At 46.6% G+C, this 16,101-nt stretch overlaps 1 protein-coding gene across 4 annotated transcripts in view; it reads left to right on the forward strand.

The window, feature by feature from the left end:
- LOC137527775 (multidrug and toxin extrusion protein 1-like) overlaps positions 1–16,101 on the forward strand; it is a 153,411-nt gene that overhangs the window by 64,087 nt on the left and 73,223 nt on the right. For 3 of the 4 annotated variants that reach the window (XM_068248657.1, XM_068248655.1, XM_068248658.1), the window contains exons 2-3: positions 73–120; positions 5,187–5,399. In XM_068248657.1, coding sequence (XP_068104758.1) covers positions 5,187–5,399 — 213 coding nt within the window. In that variant the 5' untranslated portion in view covers positions 73–120. The remainder of the gene's footprint in view (positions 1–72; positions 121–5,186; positions 5,400–16,101) is intronic. The other variant, XM_068248659.1, reaches the window with a different exon arrangement.

Here is a 16,101-nt window from a genome sequence, read left to right on the forward strand (position 1 = left end):
GCACTTGTATACTGTAGAGATATATATATATATACAGTCAATGATACATAATGTATAATATTATCATTTCAGTAATTCAGACAATGAGGTGAAGGACAGAGTAAAAGGAAACTCGACAAGGTAAATAAAACAAAAAGGGAATTTATATTTTATGATTTTTGTTGCCATTTTGATTTAGGAGATGGAAAAGCCTGTGTGATGCTGGATACACACGGTGCGTTCCCGCACTCGATGCTCCGCTCGATTTCCGGCCGCTCGATTATTTCCGAGCGTATTTCGATGATTGTTAGGTCGATTTACATGTAAAGTATGCCAAATCGACCTAACGATCCATCGAAACGCGAATCGGACATGTTGGAAATAATCGAGCCGACGGGAATCGAGCGGAGCATCGAGTGCGGGAACGCACCGTGTGTATCCAGCATAATGCTACTTTCTAATCTTATCTTGTGAGTTACACCAGATCTCTGATGGAGGATAAACTTCACCCTGACACCATGTTTTGGTTTCTCTCAGGATTCAGGAACACACACTGTTCACTTTTTTTTTTCTCTGCTCTCTGCGTAAACTTTATTTAACACTTCCTGGTTAACAAACGGATAACTTTGTCACATGACTAGATCAGTGGATAAGCTGTGTAAGGGCATAGGAATCATCACATATCTTAACAATTTTCTTTTGTGTTTTTTCTTAAACTCAGTACTAAAATACAGTGGGTTGCAAAAGTATTCCGCCCCCTTGAAGTTTTCCACATTTTGTCACATTACTGCCACAAACATGCATCAATTTTATTGGAATTCCACATGAAAGACCAATACAAAGTGGTGTCCATGTGAGAAGCGGAACGAAAATCATACATCATTCCAAACATTTTTTACAAATAAATAACTGCAAAGTGGGGTGTGCGTAATTATCCAGCCCCCTGAGTCAATACTTTGTAGAACCACCTTTTGCTGCAATTACAGCTGCCAGTCTTTTAGGGTATGTCTCTACCAGCTTTGCACATCTACAGACTGAAATCCTTGCCCATTCTTCTTTGCAAAACAGCTCCAGCTCAGTCAGGTTAGATGGACAGCGTTTGTGAACAGCAGTTTTCAGATCTTGCCACAGATTCTCGATTGGATTTAGATCTGGACTTTGACTGGGCCATTCTAACACATGGATATGTTTTGTTTTAAACCATTCCATTGTTTCCCTGGCTTTATGTTTAGGGTCATTGTCCTGCTGGAAGGTAAACCTCCGCCCCAGTCTCAAGTCTTTTGCAGACTCCAAGAGGTTTTCTTCCAAGATTGGCCTGTATTTGGCTCCATCCATCGCCCCATCAACTCTGACCAGCTTCCCTGGCCCTGCTGAAGAGATGCACCCCCCGAGCATGATGCTAGCACCACCATATTTGACAGTGGGGATGGTGTGTTCAGAGTGATGTGCAGTGTTAGTTTTCCGCCACACATAGCGTTTTGCATTTTGGCCAAAAAGGTCCATTTTGGTCTCATCTGACCAGAGCACCTTCTTCCACATGGTTGCTGTGTCCCCCACATGGCTTGTGGCAAACTGCAAACGGGACTTCTTATGCTTTCTGTTAACAATGCCTTTCTTCTTGCCACTCTTCCATAAAGGCCAACTTTGTACAGTGCATGACTAATAGTTGTCCTATGGACAGTCTCCCACCTGAGCTGTAGATCTCTGCAGCTTGTCCAGAGTCACCATGGGCCTCTTGACTGCATTTCTGATCAGCGCTCTCCTTGTTCGGCCTGTGAGTTTAGGTGGACGGCCTTGTCTTGGTAGGTTTACAGTTGTGCCATACTCCTTCCATTTCTGAATGATCGCTTGATCAGTGCTCCGTGGGATGTTCAAGGCTTTGGAAATCTTTTTGTAGCCTAAGCCTGCTTTAAATTTCTCAATAACTTTATCCCTGACCTGTCTGGTGTGTTCTTTGGACTTCATGGTGTTGTTGCTCCCAATATTCTCTTAGACAACCTCTGAGGCTGACACAGAGCAGCTGTATTTGTACTGACATTAGATTACACACAGGTGCACTCTATTTAGTCATTAGCACTCATCAGGCAATGTCTATAGGCAACTGACTGCACTCAGATCAAAGGGGGACGAATAATTATGCACACCCCACTTTGCAGTTATTTATTTGTAAAAAATGTTTGGAATCATGTATGATTTTCGTTCCACTTCCCACATGGACACCACTTTGTGTTGGTCTTTCATGTGGAATTCCAATAAAATTGATTCATGTTTGTGGCAGTAATATGACAAAATGTGGAAAACTTCAAGGGGGCCGAATACTTTTGCAACCCACTGTATATTTATCTTTGATTTTACAGTAAGAAAATACAAAGTACTAATGGCTGCATTAAATGCATCACTTGAAATATATAAAGGAGGTGGAGTTCCAGACAATTCAGACCCAAACCGGGGAAAGTTAATTTATGTTCGTTGTTAGACGAGATTACCAGGCCACACTGTCTGAGGGCCCTTTCACACTGGGGCGGTGCGTAAACTTGCCACACTGCTACCGCAGCCTAAGTAATGCCTATGGGGAAGTTCATACTCCCCACGTTGCAGTACGCTATGCTGGAAGTCCCTAATCTAACGCTAGCGCAGAACTACATTACCGTGCGGATCCGCGGCGATCTGCGTCGGCCCGGAAGTCATCTTAGTTTCTGGCAGCTAGGTTTTTTTTAAAAAAGATGACACTTTTACAATACACTTCTGGACACCCGGAAGCGTCCATCACTTCCTGCTTGGCTGCTGGCCAGACAGGGAGCACTGCGTACTATTGCTGTGCTCCCTGAAGGCCTGTTTCTGGCGATGCGATCTCTTTCCATCTGAAGTCCATTCACTGCAGTGAATAGTGTGTGTGGGTAACGCATGCTTTTTGATTATTGATGGTTTAAAAATGGTCAAGGACCCAGGAGATACATGCTGCTTGTTGTTTTGATTAATAAAGAGGTTTTATTACTTCACAATAGCGCTGTGGATTGAATATTATTATATGCCCCCAGTATAGGTTGGCCAGGCACGTCTTCACTTCCTGTTTCTGCCTGGTGCTGCCCCCAGAGTTCTGCTGCCTGAGGAAGTCGGCTCACTTGGCATCATGGGTGGACCCACTATCACCAGCTGCCCCTGGACCAACAGCATCCTAAACACCCCCAACACAGCAGGGATTAGATTGTATGCTCCTTGGCAAGCGGCACATTCGGTGAATGACAGGCAGCTCAGAGATCACTGCTGCTCCATCCTCCGAGTGACAGATTCGGCTGTTGGTAACCACCCACTGCTATGTGCAAACCCTGTGCACCAGGACAAATGTTCAGCAGGCTAACTGCTACTGGTGCCCACAGCCCGCCCCTTGCTTTTGTGGTGCCCTAGGCCATGGCCTATGCGGCCTTGCCTGAGATCCGGCCATGATAATTAGGGATGGTAGTTGAAAAGGCGACAGGCAGCAATTCTACCCTATAGAAAGGTGGTGTGGACTGAGGAGGGGGACCCCCAGTGCAGCAGGTAAGAGTGGTTACTGATAGTGGTTGGGGTTCACTGATATTCAACAGGATGAGAGTTATACTTTTTTCACTGTCTGCTTCTGCTGTGCTCCACCCAGGCCCGGATTTACCTCACAGGAGCCTATAGGTACAGGCGCCCTGGCACTTTAGACTTCACCCTCTATGAACCTACAAGCCCCCACCAAACTGCACCACAACTTTGCTGGCTGCCCCAGCTGTCACTTCTCCCTTACTTCCCTTGCCTGTCATAGGTAGCTACAGGTGCCTTTTAGTATTAGGTAGCCAGAAGTGCCCTCAATATTAGGTAGCTATAGAGGTGCCCCCCAAGTGTATTAGGTAGCTAGAAGAGCCTCAGTCTTAAGTAGCTAGAGGTGCCCCTGACTGAAGGGAGATCTATAGGGAAGGAGGGAGGAGCTTGAGTAGGGGAGTGAGACACCTTTCCATCATCTGGCACCTGTAGGCACGTGCCTACAGTGCCTTATGGTAAATCCGGTCCTGGCTCCACCCTCCACCCAGTGGCGTAGCTAAGGAGCCACAACCTCTGCACCCCTTATTGCTATGCCACTGCCTCCACCTTCCCCTTACATGTGATGACCAGGGCCGGTTTAAGGGGCCATGCCCCCCCCCCCATTACCCCTCTGCTCGCTGTCTCTCTCTCACTCTATGACCCGGCGCGTCATGTGTAAACACGCGCCAGATCAAAGAGGGCCCCAGGGAGCAGTGCGAGCGGGGGGAGCAGGCAGCCAGGGTCGGCGCTGCGGGGCCTCAGCAGAGGTCGGGGGCCGTGGGGCAGTTGCCCCTTTTTCCTCTATGGTAGCGCCGGCCCTGGTGATGAAACAACAGATCATATACTGTATCAGATCCGCTGTCGCCCGAAGGCCCTAATTTTGCCTGGAGGCCTCATTGTAGCTAGAACTGGCCCTGGCACTATGGGCCATCCACCTAATGCTGTTCCTGCATGCAGCGTGGCATTGAATCAATCTACAGTTTACAATTGTATTAAAGGGCGAAGCAGGTAACTTCAGCGCGTGGTGCTCAGCGCTGAGGCTGGGTGCCATCATAGCAACAATGCTATGATGTGCGTCCCGCGCAACAGTAATTTGGGGATCCAGCGATCACCAGACCCTAAATTACACCTCCTTTCGAGTTGCTACAACTCAGAGGGGGAATTGTGTTTTACGCCGCCGGGGAGTTTATTACCGGCAGCAGAGTGAGCCGTCATTCAGTTCTCCCGGTGCCCAAATCATACATACGCTTAAAGGGAACCTAAGATGGGCATATAAATACAAAATATACATACCTGTGGCTTCCTCCCGCCCCTTCCGGCCTGATCGCACACCCACCCCATTCTCCTCCGACTCCCTGTTCATCCACAATTAACCCTGGAAAGTCCTCCAGTGCGGGGCCAACTGAACATGCGCGGCTAGGCAGTGTGCACGCTGCTGCTGTGTTCACATCACCGGGACTCCCCCCAACTGGAGGATTTTATGGGCCAGTCGCGGGCGAAGGAGGAGGCGACTAAGGACAACGAGGGAACGATCAGGCCAGAGGGGTCTGGAGGAAGCCTCAGGTATGTACACATTTTTAAAGTGGCCCCATCTCAGGTACACTTTAAATTGGAATTATTTGCCCATTTACCATTTCTGTTTTTTGGTTTTATTTGCCCTTCAGATGCCACCAGAGCCATCCGGTGATACCCCTACCATGGAGGAGAAGGAGACGGATGAGAAGAGTCAGGCTGTCGCCATGATCGCTGCCCCAGACCATCATGTCTCTTCAGATCAGGCACCAGGTGTGGTCGGGTGTATGCCGAAAATCCACCGATTCCTGCCAGATGGCGTGTGCCAGGAAATGCGGCAGATCATCACGCTCGCTGGACCGGCGGTAAGAAGTAGTAACAGACTAGATCAGACCGAAGTGGTTATCCTGAGTACTTTTACTGCATTGTACTATACTGTATGTCACTACAGTGCCTCTTTAATAAAAATTATTTAAAATTGTGTAAGCCCGTCAAGAAGACATTAAATAACGCTGACAACAGGAGATGTAGATAATCTATCCTGAGTATTGTTCCTTCCCAGACTTAGGCGTACCCATGACCACAGCACACTGGCTAAGCAGGTTTTCCAGACAAGGAAAATAATTGTTCAACCCGGAAGATTTAGAGAAGGGAAAGCCAAAATTATTCGTACTCATACACAATCATGCTGTTCACTTTTCTCGGGGGGGGGGGGGGGGGGGGCGAGGCTGGGCCGGGCCGAGGCTGGATAGGCTCTAGCCTCTAGACGTCTCTCTGCAAGGGTGGTGGGAGGGCTCCCCTCTTGCAGCATGCATGTGGCTGCGTGTGCAACATCCCCCCACCCCTTCCCTGTGTGCTCCTCCAACAGCGGGAGGCAGTGTGTGACAGGCAGAGTTCACCCATCCCCTCCGGGTTCCAGGTTCTGCAGGTCCTGTCTGTCTACTCTGTGGTTCATTGTAGGGGCACATCTGGCTACTGTACTGGTGAAGGGGGATTAGGGGGCTCTACTACATGGGGGGATGGGAACATCTCATTATTATACTGGGGAGAGGGGCTGCCTAATACTGTATGGGGACACACCTGGCTGTTGTACTGGGAAGGGAGCTAATACTGGGGGCACGTTTGCTACCTAGACTAAGGTAGGCACAGTTCAGGTGGGAGGGCTCACTTTGGAATCTCCACCTCTAGTGCTGAGAACCTTGTCCTGGCCCTGCACTCAACCAAAAACGGCATTCTGTCATGTAAGTCAATGGTGACGTAGATATTTTAAACTGTTTGACGTTAGCGTTGTGGTGCGCATGCGTTGATGCCAATTTTATCATGAAGCGTATCCTGTTTGCTAGTTATAAAGCTTGCAATACGTATGGTCAATCTGGCCATACTTCGAATGCTGCAATAGTAGTACAGAGGCGCCAACAGGGTAAAAACAATATTTCTTCAAAATGGATAAAATGAAGTAGGTAGCGGTGGACTTACCCCTCCAAAACAGACACCAAAAATTGCCGTTTTATGCAAAAATCAGTTTAATTACATACTCCGAACAAGGTGCAACGCGTTTCGCGGGTATATCCCACTTCCTCAGGCAACAAATAGGAGCATATCACCAATGCGGTCCACCGCTACCTACTTCATTTTATCCATTTTAAAGAAATAATGTTTTTACCCTGTAGGCGCCTCTGTATTTATTTATTTATTTATTTGTTGTATTTATAAAGCGCCAACATATTACGCAGCGCTGGACATTAATTTAGGTTACAGACAATATTTAGGGGTGACAAACAGCAATATGACAATACAGGAATACAAGAAAACCAGATCACACAGCACAGTATGAGTACAAGGTAATGCTTAGTCAGTCACTGGATGGGAGCATGGAGTTAGGCAAGTTAGGTTCACTCAAATGCATAGCATGGGTGCACAGTAATAGAGGTGCATGATCAGGTAGGACACAAAAGGAGTGAGGACCCTGCCCAAAGGCTTACAATCTAGAGGGAGAGGTAGGGACACGAGAGGTAGGGGACCAGAGTTCGGCTGTGGGTTTAGAGCAATTGTGAGGGGTGGTAGGCAAGAGTGAAAAGGTGAGTTTTGAGGGCCTTCTTGAAGGTGTTGAAGGAGGGGGCTGCCCTAATGGGTGGAGGTAGGGAGTTCCATAGTGTCGGAGCGGCTCTTGAGAAGTCTTGGAGGCGTGCATGGGACTGGGTGATGCGGGGGACGGTCAGGCGAAGTTCATTGGAGGAGCGGAGTGAGCGGCTTGGTGTGTATCTCTGAGTAAGATCAGAAATGTAGGTTGGACAGGTTTTGTGGATGGATTTGTAGGTCAGACACAATATCTTGAATCTGATTCTGGACTGGATAGGAAGCCAGTGGAGGGATTCACGGAGGGGAGCCGCCCTGGTGGAGTGATGGGAGGAGTGGATAATTCTGGCAGCCGCATTCATGATGGACTGCAGTGGGGCTATTCGGGTCTTAGGGAGTCCAGACAGAAGGGCATTGCAGTAGTCGAGGCGGGAAATTATGAGGGCATGGATGAGGAGTTTGGTGGTGGCAGGGGTCAGGTCTGTACTACTATTGCAGTTGTTTCCACCCCTGGTGGAGGGGAATTCTTCCTTTTTCCCGATCAACAGAGAGCGACTTCTTAATCCTGAGTGGGGACAGGTCTAATCTCCTCACCTGCCTGCATAGTGGTTACCTGGACGGTAACCCTTGTTTGTGAGTATAACCCACCTATACTTACCTTCCATACCCAATTTACAGTACATACTACACTATACTGGGCTCTCTGCCTCTTCCCTTATACTTCGAATGCTGTATCGCCACTTTAGAGCGGACCTGAACACAGAACCTTCTCTCTGCTCTAAAAGAGACGCAGCAGCCAAGATGGATTAATATGTAATGGGGCCCTTGGCAAGGTAGTAAATTTGGGGGCCCCTTTTGTGGTCCTTTTGGTAAACTGGAGTGGAGAGCAGTCAAAGAAAATGGCTGGTGGGCCCCCTTAACACCTACTAGGTCCCAGGAACCTGCCTATGTTGCCTGGTGGATGATCTTGCTTTGCGCAGCAGCATAGTAACCTTTAAAGAAAAACATACTGTATCTTTGTTTGCAGCTGATACAAGTTCTGCAATAAATCGGCGGTGGTCTGCATCTTGCTTTCATGAAAGAAGACATATTGTTCACATGCGGTACTTTCAAATTAGCCTCTCTGCCATGGCAGTCAGCTGACACAGCTGAGGGATCAAATTACAACTTGTGATTAGTCGCAGATGAGGGGGATTAGACAGGCTAAACTATACATACAGGGCTCGTTTCACAAAAGGGTGCTAACTCAATTAGCATGCCCAAAGCTTTTATTGATCGCACGCAAAGGTTAGCGCTGCGCGGTGCGCGCGAAACGTCACACTGAGTGCAACTCAAACGTCGGACACTGGGTGCCCCTAAACCGTCACACCGGGTGCGCCCGAAACTTGCGATGTTTCAGGCGCACCTGGTGCAACGTTTTGCGCGCATTGCGCAGCGCTTAAACTTTGCGCGCGCTAACTTAGCGTGCAAAAAAAATTGCGCATCCTAAAGGGCTTTAGGCATGCTAAGGGGCTCTTAGGCGTGCTAACTAAGTTAGCACCCTTTTGTGAGTCAAGCCCACAGAGTTCATTTCTCTCTGTTTTTCTCTGAGGTGGGGGACTGTGATTAGTGTTACCTTGTCTCTGGAAAGAGCACAGGGATCGGCTCATGTGTATTAATATGCTGATGTTTATTAGGGAGGAGCATTTCAGCCTCTGACACTCAAGGACTCTGGCTGGCAGCCATCAGACACCAAGGAAGCAGAAACATAACAATCCTGTCTGGCAGTTTATCTGGTTCTGTCGAATGTAAGATACTGTAGGCCAGAGGTGATCAGGGAAAGGCATTAGAATATGACTATGGCAGGGATTAAAGAGGATCTGTAACATCAAAAGATCCCCTGGGGTGGTACTCACCTCGGGTGGGGGAAGCCTCCGGATCCTAATGAGGCTTCCCATTCCCATGCCGTCCTCCGTCCCTCAGGGGTCTCGCTGCGGCCCTCCGTACAAGATGACGTCATTATTTACCTTCCCGGCTCCTGCGCAGGCGCTCTGGTGGCTGTCGGCTCCGAACTACACGGATATACCCGATCGCCGTCGGGTCTGCTCTACTGCGCAGGCGCAAGTTTCCGCCGCCTGCACAGTAGAGCGGACCCGACTGAGATCGGGTATTTCCGTGTAGTTCGGAGCCAAGAGCAGCCACAGCACCCCCCGCTGGAGCCTGCAAAGGTAAATATTGAACTGACAGTCGGCTCTGTCGCCGGCTGTTCGGAGGGCTGCAGCGAGACCCCCGTGGGACAGAGGACGGCGTGGGAAGCCTCATTAGGATCCCGAGGCTTCCCCCACCCGAGGTGAGTACCCCCCAGGGGATGTTTTTGACGTTACAGAGTCTCTTTAAATTAGATTGTGTGAGCTGGTGACAGGACTATGTACAGGGCTATGTAGTACTGCAGGAGATATTAGTGCCATATAAATATGTAATAATTATATGGTATGATATAGACTATGACTATGGTAGGATTAGATTGTGAGTTCCTCTGAGGACAGTCAGTGACATGACTATGTACTCTGTACAGTGCTGCAGAAGATGTCAGTGCTATATAAATACATAATAATAATAATAATAATAATGTAGTAGGACATTAACATGTATTGCAACATGTATTGCTGACTTAAAAGGAACCCGAGTAGGGTTGCCAGGTCGGCTGATGGAGAAAACCGGACAGGGGGTGGAGTTAGGGGCGGAGTCAGAAGCGCACTTTTATGTAGAGTGGGGCTAAGCAATGGGCTTTTTAAAAAATGTTTTTTACAGTATTTATATCGCACTGACATCTTCTGCAGCACATTACAGAGTACATAGCCATGTCACTAACTGTCCTCACCAGTACATGCACATAAGAGACCACTTTTCACCAGTAAATGCACATAATAAGAGACCGCTTTTCACCAGTAAATGCACATAATAAGAGACAGAGCAGAAAACTATTACAAAACTGGAAAACTATGCAAATAATGCAATGCATTTATGGCGTTTTTGCACAGTGAAGTGGTCGATTTCTTGCGGGAAGTTTTAAATTTTTTTTTTTTTTTCCCACCAAAATTTTTTATTGAGAACAATAAAGTGGACATACATAGGCATAAAGTTAAAATATAAATCTGCGCATACATGTATGTACACATTTTGAGCAAATATAACAAATATAACAGTATAACAGTATAAATTGCGTTGTACAATAGTATGAATTCAAGTGTAAAGTATAGTAAGCAGCGGGCTCAGGCGAGATTGAATGAGATTGAAAGTCACGCCTGGACTATACAGAGGGGAGATAGAGCGGAGCCAATGCACACAAAGAGCGGAAATACAACCAGAGAATTATGGGTCACTCACTCACCATATCTCCAGACTCCTGACCTTACCTTGCTTCCTTCGCAGATGCAGAATCGCATTGCAAATGACGTGAGTGACGCACGTCATGCGTGCGTTGGCAACGCAGCGTTGGCGTTGCCGTAGCAACGTCGGGAAGCGCGGGCTCGGGGGCGGTACTTAAGCTGGCGTAACTTACGCCGCGTAAGCTGGCTGGCTGTGCCTTTGACTGACAGCCAGGCAGCGAATCAGCGGTCGCGCAGCGCTGGCGGACGGGTGGCGGCAAGTGGCAAAAGGCATAAAACCGGACATCTTAATTGTCCGGTTTAACATGCCTTTTTGGACAGGACACAGCGGCCAAAAACCGGACTGTCCGGTCTAAAACCGGACACCTGGCAACCGTAAACCCGAGGTATGAGACCTATGGAAGTTGCAGACATGTGGTTGTGGGCGGGGCTTCTCTGGAGAGTTTGTGTCCTGCACAGGGACGCTCAAAACCGAATTCGGGTGAAACCCGGATAGTAGCTATCCGGATTTCACCCTGCTAATTACAATCACCTGTGCGGGCTGGGCGGGGGGGGGGGGGGGGGTCAATCTTACCTAGCTGACGTCTTGTTAGGTCCGTCCCTCGGTGCCTGCCACGATGCGGTCCAATCCGGCGTCACGTGACTATACACTTCCTCCTTCAACCCGGAAGGAGGAAGGAGGAAGTGTTTGTACTCACGTGACGCCCAGCCCACACAGCTGATTTTAATTAGCAGGGTGAAATCCGGATATCTACTATTTTGAGCATTCCTGGTCCTGCATTGTATACTGTGTTTCTACTGTTGCAATACACGGAAAGTATTTCATGTTCCATGCCAGCTCCCATTACGCTGTACTGCTGCGGGCAGAGCATTCTGCTGGGTATATCTGGCTGAGCATGCTGCAGGGCATGTCTGCCAGTTCTCAAACACGGGGAAAAGCACGAGGCAGCATCTCTGCTTCAGGCACCGTCAACAACACAAGGCCTGATTTATCCAGATATCCCGTCCAAGTATAGCAAGAGGGATTCAGCAAATATTGAACACATTGGTTGGGATGATCTGTTATTAAAGCAGACCTGAACTCAGAACTTCCCCTCTGCTGTACAAGATAAGCAACAGCATATCCTTTACAGAAAAACATTTCTTTGTCACAGCTGAAATCCTGCAGTAAATCTGCAGTGAGGCTACTTCCTGCTTTCATGGAAGCAGACATAGGGTTAACATCCTGTGTTTACAAATTAGCTGCTCTGCTGTGGCAGAGGCGATACCTGAGCTGACACAGCTAAGGGATCAAATTACAAATTGTGATTATACACAGATGAGGGGGGATTAGACAGGCTTAACTCTTTAAATACATACAGGGTGCATTTCTCTATCCTCTACAAGAGTTTAGGTCCACTTTAAAGGGAAACCGAAGTGCGGCAGATATAAAACGACTATGTAGTGTGAAGGCTCTCGATCCCATAGAACATTCCTGTTCCTCGCTCCATCCCGTTGTTCCACCGCTGCCCCCCGTTGAAGTTATTCGACCTGCAGATCAAATACCTCTTTGGCACTCCTCATACAGGCTTCGGGAGTACTTGCGTCCCTGCGTACTTTCGAAGACGAGTAGATCCGTACTGCACATGCACAAGTCAAGGCTTGCGCATGCACAATATGGATGCGCTGTCTTCGAAAGGCACCCAGGGGTGCGAGTACTTACCAAAGCCTCAAACAAGTGACATCGCTCAAGGCTGCAACTGAAATGAAAGCCAACAGAGGCATGCAGAGCCCCACATGGGCTAAATATATGCCTTGAATGCAAATCAGATGCAAATTATGTACTAATTCCTAATCTAAAAAAAGGAGACATTAGCAGAAGTCTAGTAAGGAATAATTTGTGCACATACTATTTATACTGAAGTTAACACCCTCCTTTGCTGTACCTGTTTTGAATGCAAGTTGTGTAATTTTGTCCATATTCTTGAGCTCTGCACAGCTTTGCAGGTAGCCAATTCGAGTACAGCCTGTCTGGAAGCACTGCCAATGTCTCCTACTATACAAAATTAACGTAAGTATACTTTTTGGCTAGCTGCATTCATGTAATTCAATCTGCATTAAAATTTTTAGATTAGGAATTAGTACATAATTTGCATCTGATTTGCATTCAAGGCATATATTTAGCCCATTCATTTTTTCCTAGTGCTGCTAGTCATAAATGGTATACACATTTCTTCAAACAGACATCAAACAAACAAGTGACAGCGCTCAAGGCTACAACTGAAATGAAAACTTACAGAGGCAAGCAGAGCCCCACAGGGGCTAAATACATAATACATACATAATTTGCATCTGATTTGCATTCAAGGCATGTATTTAGCCCCTGTAGGGCTCTGCATGCCTCTGTCAGCTTTCATTTCAGTTGCAACCTTGAGCGCTGTCACTTGTTTGATGTCTGTTTAAAGAAATGCGTAATTTTGTCCATGTTCCGGAGCTCTGCACATCTTTGCAGGTAGCTAATTCGGGTACAGCCTCAGTCTGGAAGCATTGCCAATGTCTCCTGCTGTACAAAATTAACGCAAGTATACTTTTTGGCTAGATGCATTCATGTGCTTCAATCTGCATTCAAATTTTTAGATTAGGAATTAGTACATAATTTGCATCTGACTTGCATTCAATGCATGTATTTAGCCCCTGTGGGGCTCTGCTTGCCTCTGTTAGTTTTCATTTCAGTTGTAGCCTTGAGCGCTGTCACTTGTTTGTTTGATGTCTGTTTGAAGAAATGTGTATACCATTTATGACTAGCAGCACTAGGAAAAAATGATGTTTCTATTGTCAGACTAGCGGTAGGTCTTCCCCATGAGGGCCTGACATCACCAAGGGGAGGTCTAGTAGGGAATAATTTGTGCACATATTATTTATACTGAAGCTAACGCCCTCCTTTGCTGTACCTGTTTTGCAAGTTGAGTAATTTTGTCCATAATCTGGAGCTCTGCACATCTTTAGATAATTCGGGTACAGCTTCTGTCTGGAAGCACTGCCAATGTCTCCTGCTGTACAAAACTTACCAAAGCCTGCCAAGGAGTTGAAGGAGCATAATTCAACGGGGGACGACGGGATGGACCAAGGACCAGGAAGGCTTTATTGTATTCAGAGTCTTCAATGTACATAGGTAAGTATCTAGGGATTTAGAGCTTTCCCTCCTCTTTTTAAAAATTATGGTTGTCCTCGTGGTTAGGGTTCCTCCTCACCCTCAACTGGTTCAGATCATAGTAAGTGTTGAATTGCCATTCGACTGACTGCATTTGCATGCAGCAACCAGAGGTTTTCATATGTGTGTCTTCAGTCAAACAAAGGGATATATTACTTTCCATGTGACTAGACTGATATCCAATATTGCTATTAGAGACAGAGGTTCCTGATGCACCAGGTGGTCGCTTGGAGCGCTGTGGAGGGGTGGGGCCCACGGTGGGCTCACCCTCCCCGCCAGATTGTGTGACCCTCCAGGTGGTGAACTGGCTTGCGGCATCTGATAGATGCCACACCGGTTCACTCCTCCCCGCAGCGCGCAGCTCACCTCAGTCTGCGGGAGTCTGTAGTTTCCAGCAGTCAGAGCATGGCTACGGGAAAATTGCATCTGAAGCCCTGCACTGGAGACTATTTGTGTCTCCAGTGCACGGCTTTGGGTGCCATCTTCCTGTAGCCCTGCTCTGCCTCTCAGCACAGGAGTTTCACAGCTGGAGTGCTGCACAGAAGATTAGGGGAGCTGCACGCCTGGAGAGGAGTCTTCTGCAGGTGAGTAAATGCTTTTTTTTTTTTTTTTTTTACAGGTGCAGATTATTTTCTGGTAAAACGCTGCCCACATTACGATTGTTTTCTGGTGAAACATTGCCGCATTACAATTATTTCTGGTGAAACATTGCTGCATTACGATTATTTTCTGGTAAAACACTGCCGTATTTCGATTATTTTTCTGGTGAAACATTGCTGCATTACGATTATTTTCTGGTAAAACGGTGCCCACATTACGATTACCTTATTTTCTGGTGAATCATTGCTGCATTACGATTATTTTCGGGTGAAACATTGCCGCATTACGATTATTTTCTGGTGAAACATTGCCGCATTATGATTATTTTCTGGTGAATCATTGCTGCATTACGATTATTTTTTGGTGAAACATTGCCGCATTATGATTATTTCCTGGTGAAACATTGCAGGCATTACGATTATTTTCTGGTAAACCGCTGCCGCATTACGATTATTATCTGGTGAAACATTGCCGCATTATGATTATTTTCTGGTGAAACATTGCGGCATTACGATTATTTTCCGGTGAAACGCTGCTGCATTACGATTATTTTCTGGTGAATTATTGCGCATTACGATTATTTTTGGGTGAAACATTGCGGCATTACGACTATTTTCTGGTGAAATGCTGCTGCATTGCGATTATTTTCTGGTAAAACGCTGCCGCATTACGATTATTATCTGGTGAAACATTGTGGCATTATGATTATTTTCTGGTGAAACATTGCGGCATTATGATTACTTTCTGGTGAACATTGCGGCATTATGATTATTTTCTGGTGAAACATTGCCGCATTATGATTATTTTCTGGTGAAACATTGCCGCATTATGATTATTTTCTGGTGAAACATTGCCGCATTACAATTATTTTCTGGTGAAACATTGCTGCATTACGATTATTTTCTGGTAAAACGCTGCCGCATTTCGATTATTTTCTGGTGAAACATTACTGCATTACGATTATTTTCTGGTGAAACGCTGCTGCATTACAATTATTTTCTGGTAAAACGCTGCCGCATTTCGATTAATTTCTGGTGAAACATTGCTGCATTACGATTATTTTCTGGCAAAACACATTACGATTACCTTATTTTCTGGTGAAACATTGCCGCATTACGATTATTATCTGGTGAAACATTGCCGCATTATGATTATTTTCTGGTGAAACATTGCTGCATTACGATTATTTTCTGGTGAAATGCTGCTGCATTACGATTTTTTTCTGGTGAATCATTGCCGCATTACGATTATTTTCTGGTGAAACATTGCCACATTAACGATTATTTTCTGGTGAAATGCTGCCCGCATTATGATTATTTTGTCAGAGGAAGGCAGGGCCGGTTTAAGCAACAATGGGGCCCCAGGGCAAAATAAACCTGGGGGGCCCCCCCAACATATACCCCGGAACAAAAATCGGTATTAGGGGACCTTTGCAGCTGGTATAGTCAGGGTGTGAAGTCCCAATCGGTCGGAGCTCCACATTCTGGCTATCCCAGCCTGCATGGGGGACAAGGGGTTAAAAAGTTTCAGGAGGGGGGACCCCACATAATTTATTTTTTTTTTAATTGCCACACTCTAAACATAATTTTTTGGGGGGGGAAATAGGAAAAAATGCCAGGGATCTTCATACAGCCATATTGCGGCTGTATAGCGATCCCTGGCCAAAGCGCTGCGGCTGCGTATAGACCCCCTGGAAACCCCGCCAGGAAATTTATTGCGCTTTCGTTTGATGCATGTAAAATTACACTACCGTTAGGTTTGCTACTAAAAGTTACATTTACCGCATTTAAAAGTATACTTTTTTCCTTCGAAACTTTAAAATAGATTTTCTCA

The sequence above is a fragment of the Hyperolius riggenbachi genome, chromosome 8, assembly GCF_040937935.1.
Source record: "Hyperolius riggenbachi isolate aHypRig1 chromosome 8, aHypRig1.pri, whole genome shotgun sequence".
Taxonomy (NCBI): Eukaryota; Metazoa; Chordata; class Amphibia; order Anura; family Hyperoliidae; genus Hyperolius; species Hyperolius riggenbachi.